This window comes from Peromyscus californicus, unplaced genomic scaffold, assembly GCF_007827085.1.
Source record: "Peromyscus californicus insignis strain IS unplaced genomic scaffold, ASM782708v3 Scaffold_17__1_contigs__length_78620276, whole genome shotgun sequence".
Classification (NCBI taxonomy): domain Eukaryota; kingdom Metazoa; phylum Chordata; class Mammalia; order Rodentia; family Cricetidae; genus Peromyscus; species Peromyscus californicus.
The window spans coordinates 47,597,446-47,623,754 of NW_026294469.1; the positions used below are offsets into that span (position 1 = coordinate 47,597,446).

Consider the following 26,309-nt stretch of genomic DNA (forward strand, 5'->3'; position numbering starts at 1 on the left):
CTTAATAGACCTTATTGCGCTGAAATTAGTGATGAGTACAGGTCAATTTTCTGTTACTGTGTTGTGTTGCCTAGAATTTTCTACAGCAAGTGTGTCATGTGTCTCCCTCTGCTGCTTTAAACACATTCTAGGCAGCAATAGTGTACAGATGTTCATCAGTGCTCACCAGAAATAAAAGGTAGTTCTCATTATGTCTAACATACTCTATATTTTAAGGACACAGATGTTAAAGGTCACTAGAAATATGGGCCTGAAGATCCTATATTTATTGAACAGTCCCTTTGTAGATAATGAAAGGTTAAAATCTGAGTTGAAACACAAGTGAAGATTTGCATAGGAAAGCATTTTACCAGAGAGTAATGACACACGTTAGGCTAGAATTAACTGTTCCAGGCAAAGTTAAATTGAAGTCAGTTGACAGATGGTTTGAATAATGGTATAAAGAGTAGGTTTTAGCTAGTGTATCATTAGTTCTCAGAACTTTGAGTAAATAAGAATCATCCAGAAAATGCACTAAAGTGAAGTTCCTTAACCCCTATCCGTCCATGTTTTCTTTCAGTTGATATTAGTAAGGCCAGGGAATGTACAGTCTAAGAGACCTCATGTCACTCTACATGCCCTGTCACTCTATTGCAAGCCCTCCATTCATCACGTTTTCAGGATCTCTTCTTGTTGAGAAAAATGAAAGGATTTTTACATGGGAGACTGGGGACTTGATGGTGCACAGGTGGCATAGGATCAGCCCTTGTCATTGTTGATGGCACTCGTGGCAGCAGAGGGGAGATGGGAAGGAAATGTTTAAGATAAAAACCTCAGGACCTGTCCTAAGGAAGCAAGAATTCCCCAGCCCCCGTGGGTAGCAAACTTAGTGATGGTACAGCTTGGTCTTGATCATACCCCTGATGCCATCTCCTACAATACCAGGGCACAGTTTGAGCTTCTCAAGTGTGAGCAACATTGGTAGGGCAGGCTTATGAAATGAGTCTGTCTGTCTCTCTCTCTCTCTTCCTTTTTTATCTGTTTTTTCTTTTAATTTTTATTTTTTTACTTTTGGACTGGAGATACAACCCATACCTGCAGACATGCCAGGCAAACATTTTAGCACACATCTAGTTTGTTGCCTTGTCTTACACATATTTTAGAAATGCTAATGGAAATACTTGTTTCATGGATGTTTTTGCAAATTAAAATGAGCTAAGTGATTAAAAACTAAAAATAAAAGATTTAAAACTATCTCTTACAATTCCTAATAACTATTTTTCCATGAGGACACAGCGGTGCAATTACGTCAAATCAGATATATTCATGCATTGAATGGAATCAAGTACCATTTTTATGGAAACCAATTTACTTCCAGTTAGACATGACAATCACTTGTTTCTTCTTTTATTAATTTTTAAGCATAATATACAGCTTCTAGAGAAAATATTATATCATGAAACATATTAACACTCATAAGAAGATCCCCTTTTAAATTTTTTTTGAGAATTTCATACATGAAAATTATAATTGCCTTATTTCCTCCCTTCCCTCTCCAATTCTTTCCATGGCCCCTTCTCAAGATCATGACCTGTTCTTTAATTATTACTGTTGTGCTGAGTCTATTTAGTGTTACTTATGTGTATGTTGTTTAAGCTGACCGTTTGGGATTGGATGATCTGGGGGTTCATCCTTGAAGGGAACTGTCTTTCTCTCAGCAGCCACTGAATTTCTGTAGCTCTTCACCTAGGGATGGGCCGTGTGAGATTTCCCCATCTAAATTGCCATTTCAACTGATGCTTTTATGAGGATCTTGTTCAGGCATTGTTGAGGTATTGTTGACATTTCATGGGTGCAGTTTCCTTGTCAAGTCTAGAAGACACTATCTCACAGCAGGTCTTCTGGTTCTTGGCTCTCAACAATCTTCCCACCCCTCTTCCATGCTGTTCCCTGAGCCTTCTGTCTAGGGGATATACCTATACCTAAGATATGCCAGGTGTAGATATACCAGTTGAGTCTAAACACCATGAAGTCACTTCTCTGTATTTTGACATTGAGTATGTCTGAATGGACACACTCTGCTGCAAGAGCTTTTATGACAAGGCATGAGAGCTGCATATCTCTGTGTGTCTAAGTGCTGAGAATACACTTAGGAATTTTGTTGGTTTAGAAAAAAAAAAATGGTAGTAGCAAGTTCTTCTCTAGAGTCTGCGACCTCTCCTGAAAGGGGTAGTTGGTTAAGTTTCCAGTACTCGGCATGAATTCTCTCCTATTTAGTGTGCCTTAAGTTCAATTACACAACTGTTTGTTACTGCTAAGATATAAGTGCCACTATTGCACTCTTGTGGATACCTTACCATACTGGTTATATTGTGGTTATCAGGCCTTACAGCGGAGTATGATTCTTGGTTGCTTTTTTTTCCTCTTGACAACTTGCAATAACACCTTCTAATAATGAGAGTTATTCCGTGTGAAGGAGTGGTCCAGGTCAGTTTCTGCTCTGTTCCTTCAAGTATATGGTGTCTTCTGCAACAGGGTCTATCTTCAAGATCTGGGAGGCAACCAAGTACAATTTGCAGAGCAGAAACTGACCTGGAAGACTATTATTTTGGAGTCTACCGGATTCCCCTGACCAGCAACTGGAATGGAGGTTTCTGTGCCTCACACCGGGTATGCTGTAATCTGTGGCTTTGTGGGGATTCATTATTACACTATATGGCTTAACTCCATTTAATATTTATATAAATAATATAATATATAATATCAATAACAATAATATATAATAATATATCATTATATAGTAGTATTTTAGGAAGATTAAAAAGAATATATTTTCCTATTGCTTTTTAAAACATCTTCAGTGCTATTTTGTCTCTCCCTCCTCCCTCCACCTCTGTGTTAGAGAAAATCTCTTCTCTTTTTAAAATATTACTGTTTACAAATCAAATCCTTTCCAAATTACTCCCAAAATGGGAGTGAGTGCATGTGTTATCCAACTCTTCCAACATCAGAAGGGACCATCTTCAAGATCCAGACCAGTCTCCAGCTTTCCGCAGGATATCACAAAAACTTCCTGGCAGGGACTTTTAAACAAGTTGAGAAGTTTTATAAGATAAAAATATTTTTTCAGTTGACTTGACAACCATGTACAATGTTAGCAGAGAGTTCATTTGCCCAAGGCTTTTTGTCAAAATGAATTTAAACTGAGATTATTAAAATGTAGTTCAGTTGCACAGCATGAGGAGAGGTGTTATTAATGTCTTACTTTGAAACAGTTTTCCATGCAGGGTACACTATGTGGTTACAGAGATGTGTATATATGGAGAGATGTATTTCTTCTAAAACAGGGGAGGCAGAAAAAAAATACCCCCAGAGCACAAATCATCTGCTAAAATGGAGTTTGGTACAGCAAGGAAAACCCTGGAGTGGGGTGGTCCAGAAGTCTGTCTGGTTGAGCATTGGACTAAGAGGATATGCACCTAAGTCACATGTCCCGCCTTGACCTCAGAGCTTCCTCATCTGTAAGATGGAAGCTATTCTAATGGGAACACTATGGGGCTATTATGAAGGTTAAATGATATCATTGCAAATGACTAATATGTTGACGGGCACAGATAAAGATTAACAATTGTTTTATTTCAAAGCTGTAGAGTCAAGACTTAGCAATGTTTCCTGATGACTCCAGATGTGCTTCAAAATAGCCATATCCCATTTTTTTTGATAATCTGTTCTGATGTGAATCATACAGGAAATGTTAATGATCAATAAATAATGATTCCATCATCAGCTCTTTCCACGGCTAAAGCTAAGTTCTAATGTGATTATCAGATTCCCGGAGGGAAAATGGTCATCAGAATAAGAGGCTGCCCTCTTCCTCAACTGGAAAAATCACACCACTCCTTTGGAAATGGACAAATTGCTAAGTCTTGGAAGTTAAATCTCCCAAATGGATACATTACTTAAGAAGTTTTATTGTTGTGTTTGTAAAATGCCAATATTTGTGCATGACTCTAGAGACTGCTTCAGCAGGATGGAAGAACTGATTGTATTCCACATGATCAGTCAGTGGCTGTTAACTAAAGATGTGCCCAGTGAGCATGCTATAGTCAGCATCCACCAGGGAGATGAGGCTGTGATACTTCCAGGGACTGCATCAGAAGCAAGCAGTTAGAGGTGCCGTCAGGCATCCTGACTGTTCTGTGAGATTGTACCAGCTTTACAGGTGCTTGTTTTATTTAAAAATGTCTTCATAAATATATTTTGATCATGTTTCCCCTTTGCACAACTTCTCTCAGGTCCTCTCCACCTCCCTACCCACCCAAATTGTTTAAATTTAATAACTAAGCAAAGTAATTCTTGCTCTGATAATTTTTTTTGATGAGCCTTAAGCCCACACTTTCAACAAATAAAACAAACACAGCACATCACCTGGATCTCTGTGTATGTTTTGTCGAAAGAGACTAATGCACTAAAACTTCTCTTATTTACTACCTCAGTATAAAGCAGCCTGTATGGGGTCACTTTATAAACAATTTTCAACAGCCCTATACAGTCTTTACAACAAGGAGTAGGTAGGAGAGTGTCTTTAATTTTCACAGTTACTTTGTTGCTATTTTTCAATTTACTCTTTTCTTATAAATGGGGTAAGATAGAGAAAAGTCCTACTAATGCCTATATCTTCAGTCTTTCTCTGTCAGCAGAGCTGTTTCCTATACATCCTATACAATGTCTTACTTTTTCTTATGGTCATCAAACTTTGAAAGCATTTTCTCTTCCTATATTTTATGTCAGCCATGCCATTAATATGTGTTGATACAGACCTGATTCAAAGACATTCATTGAAAAATGGATACATTATTCACTAGTGAGTGATTTCCAGTTCTGCAAGTGAGCAGTTATATTTGATAGTACATTTTTTATTTTTAATCAGTATTATTATATCTAAAGTAATCGTACCTAAGTAATGCAGTTTGTATTCTTGCAGATTTTTTACTTCCACATTTGCTTCTTTCAAAACTATTGTCATAGTAAATTTTATTCAAATATTTAATTATATGTTGTATATTTTTATTTTGGTTTTAGAACAAGGCTAAATATAATCACCCAGAACAACTTTGATGAAAATTCTAACTTGGTATTTTAAATTACAATGTAAATATTCTTGGAAATTTTCATTTACAAAATTTATTTTGTATTGAGAACAAAGTCAGATGAAATAGAATATTGCACCATCATGCCATTGTTGGAAACTTTGCATATATTAAACAAACCTTTATATGTCTGCTTTTTCAATATTAGCCTTTAGTCATGAGTGATTACATTCAAATCCTGAGTTTGAGAATTTATTGGACATTATAAGAATTGTGTTCTTAAGGAGAAGAGATTCTATTTGAGCTGTGTAGAATGTGAGTTCTAAATGCCAGACACTTACGTATCCTGAAAGGTTCTTGTGCTCAAGAATTTTGAAAATAACTACAATTAAAAAAAAAAAAAAGCTGGGCAGTGGTGGCTCACGCCTTTAATTCCAGCACTCGAGAGGCAGAGCGAGGCAGATCTCTGTGAGTTTGAGGCCAGCCTGGTCTACAGAGTGAGATCCAGGACAGACACCAAAAACTACATAAGAAACCCTGTCTCGAAAAAACCAAAAAAAAAAAAAAAAAAAAAAAAGTATAATACAACTTAGAGAATATTGAATATTAGTCTTCACAAAATCCTATGGTAAGATAAGGTAATATACAAATAGACAAGGTAGAGGCTAGTAAAAGTCTTTTAACAATAATCTGCAGATGCTTTGAATATTACGTTCAATCTGTATGGGCAAAAAAAGCCTGGAGAAAGACAACTCGGAAGTGAAGTGTAAGGGATGGACTGCACAGTGCCCAGTGTGTGATGGCTGATTGCAACCTTATAAACCACCTGCCATCTCCTTTATTCTTTCCAACCGTAGACAAATCTTCAATAGCTAAATATGTAATTATTCATAAAACATCGGGTTATTTACAAGGTGTTAAATTTTATGTTCATTTTGACAGGGATTTTTATGTTCACTATGGTTTGCTTATTCATTAATTTCTCACCATAGAAACTGCTTTTCCATCTCATATTTTAGGAGTAAGATCTGTGGGGCATGCAATTATTATGGACACTACCTGTCCCCATGTTCTTAGGGGTCAGACCTGTGGGGCACATAGTTATTATGGACACTACCTGTTCCCATGTTCTTAAGGGAAAGACCTGCGGAGTACATAGTTGCTGTGGACACTCTTGTCTACATATTATTAGGGAGAGGCCTGAGGATCAATAATTACTTTAAATGTTGACTGTCCATCCCCATGTTCTTAGAGGGAAGGCCTGTGGAGTATATGTTGCTGTAGAAGGTCTCTATCCCCATGTTCATGGGGATATGAACTGTGGAACACATACTGTGGAAGTTCACTGTCCTCATGTTCTTAGAAGTGAGTCCTGTGGATCACATAGTTACTATGGCAGCTCTCAGTTCCCATGCTATAGTGGAGAGTCTTGTGAATAATTAGTTATTGCTGTCACTGTTTTCTTTCTTTTCTTTTTCTTTCTTTCTTTCGTTCTTCCTTTCTTTCTTTCTTCCTTCCTTTCTTCCTCCTCCTCTTCCTCTTCTTCTTTTGTTGTTGGCTTGTTTATTTTGAGACAAGGTTCTCATAAAAAGTACTTAGTGTCATGTTTACAATAAAAATATTTTATATTAAGACAGAAAATATGAAAGGGCCTCATATGGTATGTATATTGAGCATAGGAAGTGCTAAATAATAGTGAATTACAAGAAAGTAAGAAACATAGTTGAGAAATTCCGAGGTTTTTTAATAAATGAAATGGCTGGAGAGATGGCTCAGCAGTTAAGAGCACTGGCTGCTTCTTCCAGAGGACCTGAGTTCAATTCCTATCATCCACATGGCAGCTCACAACCGTCTGTAGCTCCTGTTCCAGGGGACCTGACACCCGCACACAGCCACACGTGCAGGCAAAACACCAATGCACATATAAAAATAAATCATTATGCCGGGCGGTGTTGGCGCATGCCTTTAATCCCAGCACTCGGGAGGCAGAGGCCGGCGGATCTCTGTGAGTTCGAGGCCAGCCTGGGCTACCAAGTGAGTTCCAGGAAAGGCGCAAAGCTACACAGAGAAACCCTGTCTCGAAAAAAAAATAAATAAATAAAAAAATAAATAAAAAATAAATGAAATGGCAAAAGATGAAGGGCCTAGGTCTCCATTGGGTCATCTGGAAATTGCTATAGTAGGAGATTAGAAGGCAGATTCATGCTAAAGTCAGCTTTTATTATAGGTTCATTTCACAGAGGTAAAGTGGAAGTAAATGGAGGGAGAATATCAGTAAAACCTACTGGGCTGAGACCCAGGAAGTCTGTCACACTAATTGTCTCCATTGTCTAGTGAAAGTGTTTTGTAATATCTGTTTGGTGGCAATAGGAACGGAAAAGAGATAACAGTTCAGAGAAATATTGTGGTACTATACTGGACAAGAGTTTTCTCCAACCACAGTGATTGTGTGTTTGGGAGTGGAAGGACCAAGTGTTGGTGTGACGATAATTTGGAATTTAGTAGCTAGCTAAACCATAACAAACCACCAGATGAAAAAGAGGACAGGTCTAAGTAAAAGTTTTAAAGATGAAAAACTGCAGTTATGTTCTATTGAAGATGGTTCTAAAGTTTGTATTTGGAGATGAGCCAAATTTTCAGAGTAGGATCTCCATTTAAATCAACAGATTTATGATTCAATAGAAAAGATAATGATGGCCAAGACATTTTCCAAGAGATATTTTTATTATTTGAGGTGTGTGGGAGAACATGGAATTGTGAAGCAGATGAACAAAACATTCCAAGAAGTTAGTAGTTCAGTTTGATTTCGTTTGGCTAAGAGGCACTTCATGTTTTGAAAGAACAAATTACTTAAGACAAAGATAAGAATCCAATGAGGTTGAATGAAAATTTGCTACTTTTTATTCATATAAACAATGCAAAAATATATGTACAGCTCAGTTTCTTATATGTATCTAAGCATGCATCTTAAATATATATTTGGGAAAATGTTCTTAATCAAATTACATCATTTATTTTAAACATGGGTGATAAAATTTAAAAAATAAATGTAACTTCAAATCCAATCTTATTTTTGAACTTCTTCCAAACAAAATTTCCCATTGGATGTTTTGACTGGAATACCACTGTAGTAATAAAAGATATAAAAACACCACTTGTTTAATATGGATATTTTTCTTTCAATTATATTCTAAATCAGCATGGGCATCAATCATGACAATGACCACCCCTCATGTGCCGATGGTCTTCATATCATGTCTGGTGAATGGATCAAAGGACAAAATCTTGGTGATGTTTCATGGTCCAGGTGTAGCAAGGAAGACTTGGAAAGATTTCTCAGGTACTAGTGTCATTAATTACTTTTTCATTGTGAATATTTGTGAGTTCCTGCTGACTGCCAACCAGTAAAGTTGATGTGACAAAGTGGAAAGGCCACCACACAGTAGAAACAGAGAGTTTGATTCTGCCTGGCTCTTTCATTGACTCAGTAGATGAACTAGAACACGTAGTTTAACTTACCTGTTTTTCAGTTCTCATATTTCTCGGATTAAATGATGGGCAAGATGATTTGAGAGGTCGAAAATTGCTATGATGGCGGAAATCTGTCACCAAATGTAGTTGCCTCTTCAGTGTTAGAAGTAACAGGTTCATTGAGTATCGCACAACACACCTGTTAGCACTTGGAATTCCTTAAACATGTGGTGCTCCACCTTCCTAATGCTGCTGCCCTTTAATACAGTTCCTCACGTTGTTGTGACCTCCCAACCCTAAAATTATTTTATTGCTACTTCACAACTGTAATTTTGCTACTGTCATGAATCATAATGTAATTATCTGATATACAGGATATCTGATATGTGACCTCCAATGGTATCATGATCCACAGGTTGAGAACCATTGCCTTAAATAAACCTTCACTTTTCATTTATGGTACTTCTAGGCTGTAAATACTTTTTCTAATAAGAAGCAGTTCTAGCCTCTGTGGCCTATAGGACACCTTAAGTCTTTTACAACTCTTATCGAGAGTAACAGTTAGCTTCTATCTAGCCAGAAACAGAAATGAAAAATACTGCTACTGTTCTTGTTTTTGTCTTAAAGTGCTTGTACTTTTTCTATGCCTTTGACAAAGGACCAGCTAAAAAGACTAGGTGGCATTTGAAGGAGTAAGAGAAATGTTTAAGCTCTCCATAAATCTAAAAGAGGAATCCATGATTGGCCTATCTAGTTAAACCATCACAAAGATGAAATTTATTCATTTGTCCATATTCTTTAAATAGGTGGACCTATTTTTATCTATTAGATATTAAGATATGGTAAAATATGTTTATTTGGATCTGCCCATATGTGCAGGGGTGTGTGGTCATCCTCTTGGTCGTGAGCAATGTACTGCTAAATCCCCAAAGGAGAGTAGCTTTCCCTCCCTCATGAACATCAGCTGTCAATAGTTCCTCTGATAGTAGGTCTTCTGGGGCTCCTCCCCTATCCATACTGGAATTATGACTGTCTTGATCCTGTGGACCTTATCCAGATAACTCCTGCAGTTTTGAGTTGATGCATACAGCACTCATATCATGACCAAACTCAACAGTTCACAGCTCAGACTCACACTGATTACTGATTCTTACCTCTTTTTCCATGAAGCTGCCCAAAGCTTGGATCATGTGATGTCGATATGGTGATGGACATCCATCCACAGCTGAGTAATCAGAATTTCTTAAATTTGGCACTTGGACTCCACTTCAACTACTCTAGGAGAATTAGGGGAATTTGGAAGAAGGTAGTGGTGGATGGATATGAGCAATATACATTGTGTGAAAGTATAAAACTTTCAAAGAATAAAATCCTTATTTAAAATATATAATGTTTTCTGTATACCTGTGTTTCTATTCTAAAATTTGTTCAGTGGAATCTGTACCTGCTCTTTGTCATGGCAGCTCAGGATGTCATTCAGAGCGTTAATAACTTGAAAACACCGTCAGCAATTGCATTAGTATACAGCAGTATACCCTATTGAGCTTGTTCTGGAAGAACTTGCAAGATTTGTATTGCTGTCTTCACACATCAGGATTATGATCAAATTAAATGTCATATCAAAAATGGAAGCTGTATAACAATGTCAAGTACAGGCATAGCCTGACTGCTAATATTCATTAGAAAATGATTTCTTTAAATCCCCAAAAAGGACTGATATGATGCTTTGGGCAAGTTACTCTCAGAGGATGAGCTTATATTTCTTACAAATACATAAAATCATGTAACATCACAGCAGATTTAGACCAGCTGAACTGATTCCTCTGGACAGTGTTTATAATCAAAATATTCTCTTAACTTGAACAGCATTGTTATTATCAGGATTACCTTAGCTTGTTATAAATGAAGTGTTCTCATATGCAGAATTCTTTCTAAAGTATTCAATGGTAGAGCTACTAAGTAGGAATTTAAATTTATTATGAAGCTGTTCTTCTTACTGAATAATCATAACGACTTTTTTGATGAAATTCAAATTTTTAATGGATCTGCATGTTGACAGGTCAAAGGCCAGTAGCTGCTTGCTACAGACGAATCCACAGAGTCTCAGTTCTGTGCTGGTCCCCTCAAAACTGCCCGGGATGGCATACACTGCAGATGAACAGTGCCAGATTCTCTTTGGTCCTTTGGCTTCCTTTTGTCAAGAGATGCAGGTAAGAGTCAGGGGTAGCTATCCTTGATCGCTCACATTGATTGTTTAGAATCACTCATTGATGGAGGAGACTATTTTAGTATGTGTTGATCCAAATCATGCCAGTCCTCAAAAGAAATTTCTGAGAAAAAAAATAATGTATTTGGGCAATTCCTCCCAACTCTACACTTACCTGAGGGCCACAGGACCCTCGCCTGCCTTCCTGCCCTGCTTCTGACCCAACCCATTTCAAGTAGGGACCGTAGACTTGTCCCACTCATTCTGAAATTCCTGCTATTTTCTCTGGACTTTGGAAGTGACAGCAATCAGGCATGGGCAGTTAATAAGTCAATAAAAAAAAAGGTCAGAGAGGAAAGACCCAAAACTTACTACTTTAAAAAACACACTGAAGTCAAGTAGCTATTTCTGTTGTGCTAGAATAATGCTTCCATTTTAAATTTCAAGCTTTTATAATTGTTAACTGGGTAAAATGCAGGAAAATGATGTATGGATATGTAGTTGTGGTAGAAGAGTCATCCATTCTTTAACATAAAGTGTTAAAAATCATTGCTTATAAAAAGAAAATTTTGGGAGGGAATCTTTAAACTGAATGGTCATTGTCCCCAGTAAAACCTTCTGGGGACAATAAGTAATTTTCTATTTGCTTGGTTTATATTGTCGCTTGTCACAAACACACTTGGATTGCTATAGGCTTTTTAATCTCTGAATATTTTATTGCTTAGGGGATTTTTAAAAAAAAAACCAATTCTGTTTCTCATTATTTTAATAGTGTCCTATTTTAAATTAAACATTGCTCAAATAGATTGTTTAAAGTTTTAAGTATCCAGAACTGTTCCTATTTTTCTTTTCAAATTTTGTATACACACACACACACACACACACACACACACACACACACACACACACACACACACACACACAGTTTAACCTATTATATTTTTAGTTTTCACGGTGACACCTCTCCTGTTGAGAGGATCTGACCCAAGTCTAGGCTTCGGATCACACGTTTTTTAATTAAGGAACCAGAGTACTGGAATCATCTTCAGTGTTGTTTCTGTTGCTGCTCCCGTCTGCTGTGCTGAAGCCAGCCACAGACAGTATCTATGTGAACGAACATGGGAGCGGTACAGTAAAGCTTTATTGGCAAAGAGAGTTGGCCAGTCCCCAGTGGTTTACCAAACTCAGCTCTAGGGTTGAAAAATGTAAGTATTTAATATCTAATCTACATAGATTAAATGTGGTCACTTTTCACTTGGATTATAGAAACATGTGATGTGCAGTCACATAGGTGCATTCTGCTTTATGCTGTAGTCATCATACATGCTAATCTGTGCACATTGTAAACCACAAACCAGTTTATAAATTCTCCCTACACATCTGTATGCAGTTTAAACAATGATTAAACTGTACTCTTTTTGCCCAGATACTTACCCTCTTGCTGTTCTGCATTATGTATAAAGAGAAAGTCTACCCTTTGGTTTCATTTCTCATGCTGACTTTTATTTGGATTTTGCTCATGGTAAATTTCCTTCATCTGAAAATGCCTTTCCACATTGAAATATATTTTCACTATATATGGTACTTGGCTGGCATTTGCTTTCTTGCCTTTTCGGAGATGTCTCGTTCTCTTCTGGGCCTGTACCTCCTACATATTCATGTCTTTTGTGAAATTTGACAAGAAGTGTGCAGTCATTGCTCCTTTGAACACATTTCTGCCCCTCCGCTTCTGTCATCGCCCCTCCTGATGACTATATTAAACATGTGAAAACAAGGTGGCCTTACATGTTTCCTAATTTTTTTTAAATATTCTCATTCATTCATTCATATTCAATAATCCCACTTCACTTATTTTCAGGTTTACTGAATATTTGCCATATAATCTGTTCTGTGCTTAGACCTATCACACATACTTACTTACTTCGCATTATATTTTTTTCAATCAAAAGTGAGTTTCCACTGAGTCTACCTTTGTCTCCTTCTATAACCTGTCATACACGTTTCTTTTACCCCACTGAGTAGATTTATAATTCCAGTTTAAAGTGAAAACTGCAACTATGTCTCATCTCAGGTTCTAATGGTTTCATTTTTCTTTAGAAAGTACCCTATTTTTACCGGGCTCTTCACAGATAACTTGTATCTAATTGTGTAGTAGAAATTGTGATCTTTAAAGCAAGGATTAGCACTATGTGTCCTGGAGAGTGAGCTGCGGGAATTCTAAGTTTAAAATCTCACGGAAGTGTGGTCATGAATACTTGTTCACATATTCTCTGTGATCAGACTACAATGGTAGCATTAAACAGAGGTCATGGGACCCCTAGACATGAAATATATGTTATCTGGTACATTTTTTTAAAAAAAAAAATCATGCTGATTCTGTTGTTGAGACTAGATTCTGTTGTATTCCACAAAAGAATAGGTTGATTGGTTTGGACTTTTCATCATTATTACTTTTTTTTCTTTTTATAGTCAATTAAGATTTAAATTGGAAGCTTTGTATTGTCTACTAAAAGTTAGGTTTCTCCTGCCTTAAGTAGAATTTGTAGTATGATCTGTGTGTTGCATTAAATCCAGTCAGTAACGACTCTTTCAGTCTCCTTCTGTCTGGGGTTATACCTTTCGTGGTAGCAGCTTTGACTACCTGGGTTCTGCATTTTCAGTGTCGTATCTTTCCCCCTTGTTCCAGCCACCTCATGCTAGGCTATGGCCAAGGGCAGCACTTCTGTCAAAACTGTAAAGAGAACTAACTTGCTTTGTGCGATTCCTTCAGCTTTGTGTTCACGCCCCAGAGCACTGGGAGCTTGCTTTCTAGAAACATAACCCATCATTCTAACTCCAAACCTCTTCTCTTGCAATTATAAAATATTTCCTTTTTCACATTCTTTTCTTTATGACTTCATTAAGAAGATACTGGCTGTTCCATTAATTTCTTCTTCTTCTTTTTATTTATTTATTTATTTATTTTATTTTGCAATACAATTCAGTTCTACATATCAGCCACGGATTCCCTTGTTCTCCCCCCTCCCGTCCCCCTCACCTTCCCCCCAGCACCCCCATTCCCATCTCCTCCAGGGCAAAGCCTTCCCCACAGACTGAGATCAACCTGGTAGACTCAGTCCAGGTAGGTCCAGTCCCCTCCTCCCAGGCCGAGCCAAGCAATCCTGCATAGGCCCCAGGTTTCAAACAGCCAACTCATGCAATGAGCACAGGACCTGGTCCTACTGCCTGGATGCCTCCCAAACAGATCAAGCCAATCAACTGTCTCACCCATTCAGAGGGCCTGATCCAGTGGGGACCCCTCAGCCATTGGTTCATAGTTCATGTGTTTCCATTCATTTGGCTATTTGTCCCTGTGCTTTATCCAACCTTGGTCTCAACAATTCTCGCTCATATAAACCCTCCTCATTCTCGCTAATTGGACTCCCAGAGATCCACCCAGAGCCTAGTCATAGATCTCTGCATCCAGATCCCTCAGTAGTTGGATGAGGTTTCTAGCACGACAATTAGGGTGTTTGGCCATCCCATCACCAGAGTAGGTCAGTTCGGGCTGTCTCTCGACCATTGCCAGCAGTCTGTTGTGTGGGTATCTTTGTGGATTTCTGTGGGCCTCTCTAGCACTTTGCTTCTTCCTATTCTCATGTGGTCTTCATTTACCATGGTCTCCTATTCCTTGTTCTCCTTCTCTGTTGTTGATCCAGCTGGGATCTCCCGCTCCCCCAAGCTCTCTTTCCCTCGACCCTCACCTTTCACTACCCCCACTCATGTCCAGGCTGTTCATGTAGCACACTGACTGATGTGCTCTGCTGAAGAGTCCTTTGTAGCTTACTGCTTTATTAACTGGTCGTGCGTGCTCTGCATTTTCCTTCCAAAGCCAACTGTTCATCTGTTGCTAGTAATCCTCAACCATGTAAAGAGACAATGACAAATTAATAGAGGCACAGCTGTCTATTAATGGTAAGCATTTCCCAGACGCAAGTGAACTAGATCCTTAGTGTTGCTGTACACTAAAAGAAGCTTTACAGTTGAAGACTAGCATCTAATGACTTGCCTTTAGTTGTCTGCTTACTTGGATTTCCTATCATTTTCTTGGACTTTCTACATGGCATGGCTTCTCTGTCCTCAACTAGGGTAACATATTCTATTTTCCTATGAAATGAACATCATGAATAAGTGTCCTTCGTACACAATTGTTGGTGATGAACAGATTTGTGTATGGGTCTTGAAGGAAATTTTAGTTCAATAATTTAGATTGACAATTTTTTTTGCATGTGTTTATGTTTTATTTTTCCTTATTGAATATAGAAGCTATTCATGTCCTTCCTTTGGCTCAGAATGTTTTTTTTGCGGTACCCTATGTCTTGAAAGAAAACCATCACTGTTAATTTGGGTTTTTATTGTAGACATTTCATAAATTCAAAGGATTATATGCTGAGATTTTAACAAATTAATGTATGGGCCAACAAAAAGACTCAGCTGATAAATGTACTTACTACCAAGCCTGACATGCTGAGCTCAATCCCTAGCTCCCACTAGTAGAAGGAAAGAATCAGCTCCCACATGCATGCAGGTGCCCCTCCCCATACAAATAAAGAAATATTTTTTTTTTTTTTGTTTTTTGTTTTTTGTTTTTCGAGACAGGGTTTCTCTGTGTAGCTTTGCGCCTTTCCTGGGACTCACTTGGTAGCCCAGGCTGGCCTCGAACTCACAGAGATCCGCCTGGCTCTGCCTCCCGAGTGCTGGGATTAAAGGCGTGCGCCACCACCGCCCGGCGAAATATTTTTAAATAAATTATAGAAGGAATGTTAATGTGCATGTTTTGTGTGAATATATAAAACACAGAATTTTAAGTCATTTCTGGGCTTGATTATATTATTCAATTCCTTAATATTAAAACAGAAAAAATATTTGATCATTGTGCACTTTATTTTTTGACTTCTTACTCTACCAGCCTGTATTTAAATCTAAAATGATTCATTTGGGGCCCAGAGAAGTTCTTCATAAGAGGAAAATCAATTTTACCTCTCCTAGTAATGGTAGACTAACTTACTCTATGATTGAAAAGGTTTTTTTAAACACCATTCCACAAATGGTCTATAGTTGTAATAATCTGTTGAGCTATTGGGATTGTATTTTAGTGGGAAATCCATTTAAAAACAAGAAGTTACATGACTAAGGTTGAATTATTACTTGGATATATATGACTTCCGATCATTTATTTTGACAAAAACTTGAAAATATTTTAATGGAACCATTTGTGATGAAGAAAGAAAATTTATGATATTTATACATGGACAGCTAACTTCCCTTCCTGTTTAAATGTATAACATCGTATGTGTGTACGCCTTCAAAAAGCCTATTTGAAATAAATACCCAAGGTCGTATTATGTGTTTGAAAGGATTTTTTTTTCACTCCAAAGATTGAACCATGAATATTACTGCATTGTGTATTTGCGTTTGATGTTTCATGCAAACCATTTGAGATCCTAAAAATTCTTTAACTGAAAAACTAAGAGATCCCCAACCAAGTTAAAGAATATGACTTGTTTCTGTGGAACCTTGAGAATGCTTTGTTCTAATGTCATACCCTACCCTACTCCTTAGAAAAGGCTGGGTAAGAACACTAATTTCACACATCTGACACATTGCACCGTTAAAAGTTAGAACAGTCTATAGCATTTCTTCACTTTCTTTGGAGAGCTCAGCTTGAAGTGAACTGGAATGCTTCAGAAGACAGAGACTATAGGCTAATCAATATAGACCTCAAGACCTGCCGAACACCATGTATTCAAGAGGCCCCCTCTGCATGATTTATTATACCTGCTTATGCTTATCTTGAAAAGCTGCCAAGTTTGGTGTTTATCTTCTCAGTGTTTCAACTGGAAATTGATTAGAACACCTGCTATTTTGAAGAGTCAACTGCTCAGAGTTGAAGGTCAGCATTTAGACCACCAACAGTGGTCAGCCCTGAAATGACAGTGTAAGATTTACTCTTTGGTTAACTGATGAACCTAAGTAATTTTTGTTTTAACACAAATATTCTTTTTGAATAGCAGTAAAGCCATTGTTTGGTGGGGATTCAGCATTTGACTCTTTAGTTACAAGGAAAAAGTCCTAGGAAAAAACTTGTCAGAGATAAAATATTTAGAAACTAAAATTATAAAGCCTGAGTATATTCACTTATATGTAAATGAATCTATGGAAAGCATTTGGGAGTTTTCAAGAACCTAAAACATCATAAAGCAGCAAGATTATTCAGTCTTTAAAGTAATTTCCTAGATGAATTTTTGAGAATGATGTCTGCACAAGGACTGGGATAAACCATATTCAAAATAAAATAGGATATATTTACACGAAACATTTTGAAGTGAGGAAATTTTTTTCACAGAAGAAAAAAATGAACAAATTATACCTCCCTCCCAGTGAACTAAACATTTAGGAAATTAGAAACACTCCATAATTCTGAATCTTAAACACAACAGCATAATATCTCAGGAATTCTGAAGAATTAGCATTAGAATTGTAATAAATTTATTCAAAATATTATCTTAAACAAGTGTGCCAGTGTGTCTAGTGGTTCCAATTGTATGTTAACCTTAATCTTGGAGCAATCCCTTCTCTTCTATACACAACCTTAGAATGAGCCCCTGGCAATAACTTTTTACTTATCAGCTTTCTAGTTGTTGGCTAATGGAGTCCTGTAGTTAGAGTTTTCCTGCCTGGCCCACAGTCAGGACAAATCTCTCTCACCCACCAGTCCCAAGTCCCTCAAACCCGATCAAGTAAACACAGAGACTTATATTGGTTACAAACTGTATGGCCGTGGCAGGCTTCTTGCTAACTGTTCTTACAGCTTAAATTAATCCATTTCTATTAATCTATACCTTGCCACGTGGCTTGTGGCTTACCGGTACTTTACATCTTCCTTATCCTGATGGCGGCTGGCAGTGTCTCCCCGACTCAGCCTTCCACTTCCCAGCTCTATTCTCCTCCTTGTCCCGCCTACACTTCCTGCCTGGCCACGGGCCAATCAGTGATTTATTCATTGACCAATCAGCAACACATTTGACATACAGACCATCCCACAGCACCTCCCCTTTTCTTTTCTTAAAAAGGAAGGTTTTAACCTTTACACATCTCCAAAGTCAGCTTGGTATATTTGGGAATTTGGGCGTAGCTTCTCTTACTACTTCCTGTTGGAGGGGGGCGTTGTATCTTCTGGGGAAACAAAGAAAATTTTAGGATCATGGAGTAGTCTGTGAGGCTGTATCATCTGAGCCAGTTGTCTTGAAACGGTTCTGGATGTTGGATCATCTGGGCCATGGTGTCATTGGAGACCTTTCAGGGGGTCTTGGCTGGTCAAACCTGATGTATCTTACTCTGGAACAAATCCATAGCCTCTTGCTTTCTGTAGAAACAAAAGAGACTCTTTTCCAAAGCAACATATCCTTACATCCAAATTTTGAAGTCAAAGTATCTTTAAAATATACGTACTGGTTTAACTCAGCTTCCTTTACAATCAAACATCTCTCTGTAGTTAAGAATCCCAAAGACAACACAATCCAGACTCTCTGTGTAATAGTCATCTCTACGTGGCTTATTTTTTATATTAATTTTACTGGCTCTTTAAAGACTTTATTTTTTAAAACCATGTATTTGTTTCTATACTGTATATATCACCTTTTTTTGTCTCTTTCAAGCCTACGTATATTTTACACACATTTTAAAATATTACATCTGAATCTGTCTTATTGTGAATCTATTGCTTTAAGCTGCAGCAGCTGTGGCTGCTGGCTCTGTCCACCTCAGCTTCCCAACATGGCCTGGTACTTTACCACCAGCTCTGGGAGCTATCGTGGGTCTATGCTTTTATCCAAGCAGCGTGTAGCCCAGAAACCTCTTTTTTTGTTTTGTACTAGCAAAGGCTAAATCCACAATGTAGCTTAATGTGCCACTTGTAGAGGCCTCATTCCCGCCATACTGTAGGTCGAGCGCGCACGCCAGCAACCCGCCAGTAGCTCAAACCAGCAGCTGCCGCTCATTTGAGAGAGACATTTAGGAAGCTGTTTTTAGCTCCGTTTTAGAATCTTTTTTTTTTAGGTTTTAGGTGGAAACTCTTGCCCCACGTTGGGCGCCATTTGTAGCTAGAGTTTTCCTGCCTGGCCCACAGTCAGGACAAATCTCTCTCACCCGCCAGTCCCAAGTCCCTCAAACCCGATCAAGTAAACACAGAGACTTATATTGGTTACAAACTGTATGGCCGTGGCAGGCTTCTTGCTAACTGTTCTTACAGCTTAAATTAATCCATTTCTATTAATCTATACCTTGCCACGTGGCTTGTGGCTTACCGGTACTTTACATCTTCCTTATCCTGATGGCGGCTGCCAGTGTCTGCTCACTCAGCCTTCCACTTCCCAGCTCTATTCTCCTCCTTGTCCCGCCTACACTTCCTGCCTGGCCACGGGCCAATCAGTGATTTATTCATTGACCAATCAGCAACACATTTGACATACAGACCATCCCACAGCAGAGTCCTTTTCTCTCTCTACTTACATGGTATTCTTAGTCCTGCCTGGTTCTTCCCCAACTCCTTTGGGAAACAAAGATGCACACATTTATTATCTGCACACAGGCAGAATACAGTGCTAATTACCTTCCTCATCTGTTTCTTCTCTCTCTTTTTTTCCCACCAGCCCTCTCCAGTCATATTCTTCAAATTGAATTGTAAAGACTTTTTCTATGTCTGGGAAGAACTGAGTTGGCATTTAGATTGAAATTGCTTTGAATTTATAGCTTGCTTGTTAAGACAGCCATTTTCACAACGTTAACATTACCAATTCATGAGCAAAAAGAGGTGTTTCCATATTATCGGCGTTTGCATTAGGGACATCCATACTGGGAGTAGGAAAGTAGAGAACTGTGAGGGGAGAAAGTGAGTTCACAGCTCAAGTTCACAGCACCAGAGGGAGGTTCTGTGTGTTATTGTGGAGAGAGGCCTATGTACTCTAAATGAACTGATCACATAAAATGACAAAGTCAAGCTGAGCAGTAAGATAACAGGAAGAAGAGAGTGGCATCTGGGATGCAGCTGGAGGAACTGGCCTTGGAAAGAGGAATTGAAATCCGGCTGCTTAGAAGAGTACAGATGGGATGAATGTCTGTGGACAGGGCTAATCCCAAAAGTTTGATAGTGGGAAGATAAGAGGTAATCTTTCTGCTCTTCTTCAATTTTTTCAGTCTTCCAAAGTTTTCATTCATTTCTCCCGACAATCTTCCTTTTTCTTCGTTAACTTAGAAATTATTTTATTCACACTGTGTCTAGCCACATAGTATTAATGTTTTCAAAACTGCTTTTAGCTGGGCGGTGGTGGCGCACGCCTTTAATCCCAGCACTCAGGAGGCAGAGCCAGGCGGATCTCTGTGAGTTCGAGGCCAGCCTGGACTACCAAGTGAGTTCCAGGAAAGGCGCAAAGCTACACAGAGAAACCCTGTCTCGAAAAACCAAAAAAAAAAAAAAAAAAAAAAAAAAAAAAAACTGCTTTTAACTTTTCACTAGAAGTTTTTTGCATTCTAAAGATCTAAAAACTTTATTAGTGCATAAGTAAATATACCTGATAATGCTCAACAGATATCTACATGGAGTTATGTATGGGTCAAGACTGTGTGTGTGTACTAACCATGCTGTGTAAGCATGAAAGAAGACATGTGCATGAAGAGGTGTTGGGAAAGGGGTGCTGAACGAGTAACACAATTAGAAACACATAAGGGCTAGGGCTAGGGCACAGTACTTATGTTCCTACGTAGGATACTCAAGGCCATGAGTGTAGCATGAATGTTAAAGAGTCTTATTAATAAAATCAAACCTGAGGTCAGTTATTGGGTTGAATGCTGGAAGATCAGAGAGACAGAATAAGCCACAGCTATCTCACCTTGCCAATTCCTCTGCTGGTCCTGTTTCCTCAGACTGGAAGCCTCTGAGTCCTCATCCCAATGGCTCTCAGCTGAACTGCTGCTCGAAAGCCTGAAGCTTAACCAGCCAAAAGCCTCTAGTTTCTGGTCCTCATGCCTTATATACCTTTCTGCTTTCTACCACCACTCCCTGGGATTAAAGGCTTGCTTTCTGGGATTAAAGGCATGAGTCACCATGCCTGTCTGTATCCTTGAACACATGGATTTCTGCCTCTGGAATGCTAGGATTAAAGGCGTGTACCACCACTGCCTATCCTTTATGTTTAATATTGTGGCTGCTCTGTCTCTGACCCCAGATAAGTTTATTAGGGTGCACAATATTTGGGGGAATACAATACCACACATGGGTCCCACTACAAAAAGAGAAAAGTAAAATTAAAAAATTTTTTACTCTTTCAACCTGGTTCCAATCCAGGCATAAATGTTGGATTTTTATCTAAAAATTAGCAACAGAAATTCTGTTCTTAGCAACAGAAATTTATGTATCCCTCTGTGATTTGTCAAAAGTTTTAAATAAGTTTATTATACAGAATATTTACAGTTCCTTATAAAGTTTTCTATCCCTACAGACAATCTATGTATTGTTTTATTTATAGTTAATATTCAAAGTACATACAGCATACTTTCACTCCAATGCCTTTTTGTTGCCTCCTAATAACTGGAATTACTGACCTGAACTCGAAGCTTTGGACCATTCATTCCCCGTCTGATACTGTGCCCTTCTTGCAGCATGTTATCTGCACCGGTCTATGGTGCAAAGTGGAAGGTGAAGCAGAGTGCAGGACCAAGCTCGACCCTCCCATGGATGGGACTGACTGTGACCCTGGCAAGGTGAGTCGCGTGCACCACTGTCTAGAGTAAGTGGGAATAGTACATGAAACAGGAGAGCTGCATTCTCCCCCGGCAGCTACTCACACATCCATCCTAGTATCCGATCATTTCAGCATGTTAAAAAGTTAATATTTCATCTGTTTTTAATTATATTTTTTTTAATTTTTCACATGTATGTGTGTTTCGTTAACATTAAAGTGTGTGATTTTTTTCTTGATATTGATTATTGTTATAATGTTCACGGTCAGATGTAAATACTACTTTTCCCAAAAAGTAAACTCATGTTCTTTTATTAGTCAAATATACAGAAATAAAATAAATACAGATAATATCATCAATGATAAAATTTCCCAGAACACTGATAAGTTCTTTTAATTATACTTTTTCTCAGGTATTCAGCTATCACAGAGACTGACCAGTAATTTTCTTTTTTGAGTTGTTGTGTTTGACTGGTTTTGGTACCAGGGTTACATTGGAAGAGTTAGAGAGTGATTTTTCCATGTCTCGTATGAAATAATTTGAGGATGTTGATGTTAGTTCTTATTTGAAGATCGGGTAGAATTCAACACTGTAACCACCTGGACTTGGGTTTTTGCTTTTTATTGTTGTTTTTATTTTTAGCTTCTGGTTTATTTGGTTTGTTTGCTTTGGGTTTTGGTGGAGATTTTTTTAAATTATTCACCTTATCTTAATGTCATATTCATAGGTCATATGTATCTAGAAATTCATCCGTTTCTTTTATATTTCCTACTTCAGATTTTTAACACCGATACTGCTCCTCATGTTATTTCATAAAATAGGAGTTTGATAGCACAACTGCTAACATCAAAAACCTGGAGAGATATCATATTAATAACCTCATGTCACCCCTAAAGCCTTGGAACAGTTATGTCAGAAAAACAAATGTCACACAATACCCTCTGAGGTTCCAGAAAAGCACAGGCTTCCTGTGCTATAATGCACATGCTGTATAGTCACATAGCATGTGTTTACTTTTATACTAGTAGAAATTAATTTGAAAATGTTATAAAGAGGTCATGGTTTTTTTCAGGCCCCAGCCCTTAGTGAGATGTTATTGACAGTGGCAGGTTGGTAGGGGAGGGAGAATCATCCTTTTGTGAGGATGTGGCCACTCAGATGTTTGGCATTGACGAACCCACACCCCTGTACGTACATATGAGAAGCACTAATTAGACTTAGGGTTAGCCAACAAAAATGGAAGACAGAAAAGGAAGGAAGGAAGGAAGCGAGGGAGGGAGGGAGGGAGGGAGGGAAGGAGAACAAACGAAGTTGAGAGAAGGGCATGTTTAGAAGGATATGGAAGGTACTGGAAGAAGGAAATAGGAGGTTAGATATGAGCATATTTCATTATGCATATGATATTCTCAAAAATATTTTCTTCATAAAGAGTTAACCATTTGTAAAAAGAGGGAGGGTTGCTGGATTGGTTTTAGGAAGCCATGGTGAATGGATATAAGCATGTACTTCTATGATTTCTTTAATTAAAAGAGAAAAAAACCTACACATTGTTTAAATTGGGACTCCTTTTGAAGAGTTGAAGTGTTTTGTCACTTTCAATATGGGAATGGCCTCCTGGGGGGCACTCTGTGAAATATCAGCCAGTTGTTTACAGACTGTGCCAAATATTTTTCTATGAGGTTAAATAGAGAATGAAGATTGAGGTCTGTTTTATTTTTTCTCAAATTATACACAGAGGTGCGACAATGCGTGTTTATCAGGAGTGTTGTCTCATGACATTAACCTGAGTCATTTATTGCTTAAATCATAAAACCCTGGAAAGGCAATAATTTTCATCATCCTAGAAACACCAATGTGGAATCTCAGAGGGATGCCTTGAACATCTGGCCAGGAGTTCTCCAACATCACTCAAGTCATTCATCTTATTTAGTGCCTCATTTTTGTAATGTGGATTCTAAATATTTTCACTCTAATAGTTTTCTTCTTATGTACTTCAGAATAATTTAAATTCTTGAGATCTCTAAAGTCAATTTGTTCTTTCAGCCAAAACTCTAATTATTTATCAAAGGTAAAATGTTTTCTTTCCTTGTGACCATGCTAATGATATTCTTCTAGAAGTTCTTAATGCTTGGCATTTGCAAATGTGTAATGAGTTTCCCAGTTTCTTGGGTCATGTGAGCTTCTTCCAAGACCATTGTGTCCTAGATATTGTAGGAGCCATCATTTAGAGAATTTCCAGACTTGCTACATTACTGCTAATCTTTTTTTAACCAATTGTTTTTTTTCTCTTTTAAAAATTTTTTTAATTATGAAAAATTTTTTATTTATTTTACATACCAACTATATTTTCTCCTCTCTCCTCTCCTCCCATTCTCCCTTCACCTCCTTTCTACTCCCTCCCCCATCCACTTCTCAGAAAGGGTAAGGCCTCCCATGGGAGTCAACAAAGCATATCAAGTTGAGGCAGGTCCAAGCTCCTCCCCCTTCATCAAGACTGAGTGAGGCAGCATTACTGCTAATCTTTAAATGCCATAGGCTCACACTAAATGCTATTAGCTTGGTATGATGCACAACAAGAAACAAAGCTGGGAAATTTTAAAGGTTTTTTTGCCATGGTGGTAAGAACTAAGTGGTATAAGTGTACTCCCACTAAGGGTGTTTGTTACCTATATAATTCTATTAGTCAAATGATCTTGAAGGAAGATGTTTATTTACTGTTTTAGACACCATTTTACAAGGTAAAAGAAGCATTTCTTTTTTTACGATATAACCATTGGACCATATGTAGCATTTTGATTAACAATGTAGAAAACAAGTTAATAAAGTATTCAGTACTAAACAGCAAGTAGGCAGGTTTTCTTTTATTCACAGCATGTGCTCAGAATGAAAAGAGAGGAAAGAATGCTTAAACAGCAACTTTGCATTAGATACCTTGAAGGACTCATTGCCTAGTCACTTACCTTCCTGAGTTAAGACCCTTGAAAAAGCCATGGTCATTTACTACTGGGGAAAATGAAGACCTCCATGCCCTGACAACCACCAGGTGTATGAACAGAAGGCCGCTGTCAGCTTTGCCCATTTCCACAGTGTGTACGGAGGGTGTGTTGAGAGGACAGTCCTGCCACTTTGACATCTCCTTGCCCTTCCACCAGTTCTGTTCTCGTAAACCTCCTATGCAGGTCCACATAAGCATTTGGCGGCACGGAACACAACCAGACATGTTAGGGCATGTCTTGCCACAGAAATGATGGAAATTATATAGTATTAACATTTTTGTAAATAAAACTAATTTTGTAGATAATAGAATTTTTTGCTATCTAAAGTATAAGTAGCATTTACTTCTTGAGGTTAAAAAATGACGGATATATGATACAAAATATGGTGCTACCATATTTAAGGAGTGCATCACTAGGAAAGCTTTATATAGTAATTTATCGCATAATGATTTAAGCAAAATTAGCACTTTCCGTAACACAGAAACAACACTACCTACAAGATGGAGAAGCAGGTCTCCTTGGTGCAGAGACCTGGTTGTCCACAAGGGGACAAACCTTAGATATCGTGTTACAGTTTCTTTAAATAGCACCAATTTTTGTGTGCATGCTGGCTTGCGTGTCTGTTTCCATTTTTCTTCATGTGCCAGATGTGATCTAGTTTAAATTATATGCAGACCAAGTCCCAGTGCTTTCCAGAAGACTTCCAGTCTTCTATGAACTCTCGCCCAGCCCGTCAGTGCCAGCTTGCTGCTAAATGGGCAAGGGTCTGTGATATGCACCCGGGGAAAAGTAAACACTCTCCAAGCAAGCCAAACACTGTGACCAACTTAAGTTTGACAGTTTTTATACTGGGATTTTTCCATGGCTCCCATAACATTATTGAGTGCTTAAAGCTAGTACGTAATATATAAGTTTCTACATTGACCATTTTTTCCTGTGTTTTTTTTTTCACATTTCAGATTGAACCTTCCCATGAATCTCTAGTTTATTTATTAGCAAACTTACACTAGTGACACATCCCACCTTGTTTTTCAAAATATGAAACTTAAAGCATATTAAATCTAAAAGAGGTTGAATTAAAATTTTGATGTAACAAAATATATAGAGAAACTGATTAATTTTGCTTATAAAAAGTCAGTTGGATATAAGCTAGATGATATAGTGTTGTTTTCTCAGTTCTTCCCTCTAAAAATAGTAAAAAAAAATCCTCAAAATGATTTTAAATCAACACATTAATTAAAATCCTCTGAGTGAATGGAACTTTGGTTTATAAAAATCTATTCACAGAATTACTGTAATGGTACCCCTAATAAGCTTTTTTTAAAATTTTTTTTTATTCATTTTAGATACCAACCACAGATGTCCCCTAATAAGCTTTTATGGTTACTGTGGTTAACCACAAAAATCCTTTTGCATTGTGCTCTGTGCTGCACTCAACTTCTGCAAAACATAAAGTCTTTATGCTGAGTAAGCTTCTTTTGCACCTTGGACAGGAGCAAGATGAGACTCACAGTATTTCTGTACCTCTCTCAAAATCCTTTTCAAGTCTGGATGCCCTGCAGTGTGGCAGATCCCCATGGTCAGAAGGATCAACTTTCCTAGCCTTGCTTTCTTATAATTATTAATCTAAATGGTCCTAGTATTATAACATGTTATTCACAGTATGATGTTGTGGCCTTGTACCTGTTTCCTGTGTCCATCATCTATGTGATCGATTTTCAGGAGAAATTGTAGCAGCTTTGTCCACATATTCCATCATTCCTCAATAACCATAGAGATAACTACTGGGTC

The 26,309-nt window shown here is 37.9% G+C and overlaps 1 protein-coding gene across 1 annotated transcript in view; it reads left to right on the top strand.

Moving 5' to 3' along the window:
• The window catches only part of Adamts19 (ADAM metallopeptidase with thrombospondin type 1 motif 19), a 209,084-nt gene that overhangs the window by 97,378 nt on the left and 85,397 nt on the right, over positions 1–26,309 (top strand). Inside the window, exons 9-11 of the mRNA XM_052742227.1 lie at positions 8,269–8,409; positions 10,600–10,750; positions 21,442–21,543. Of these exons, the coding sequence (XP_052598187.1) occupies positions 8,269–8,409; positions 10,600–10,750; positions 21,442–21,543 (394 nt within the window). The remainder of the gene's footprint in view (positions 1–8,268; positions 8,410–10,599; positions 10,751–21,441; positions 21,544–26,309) is intronic.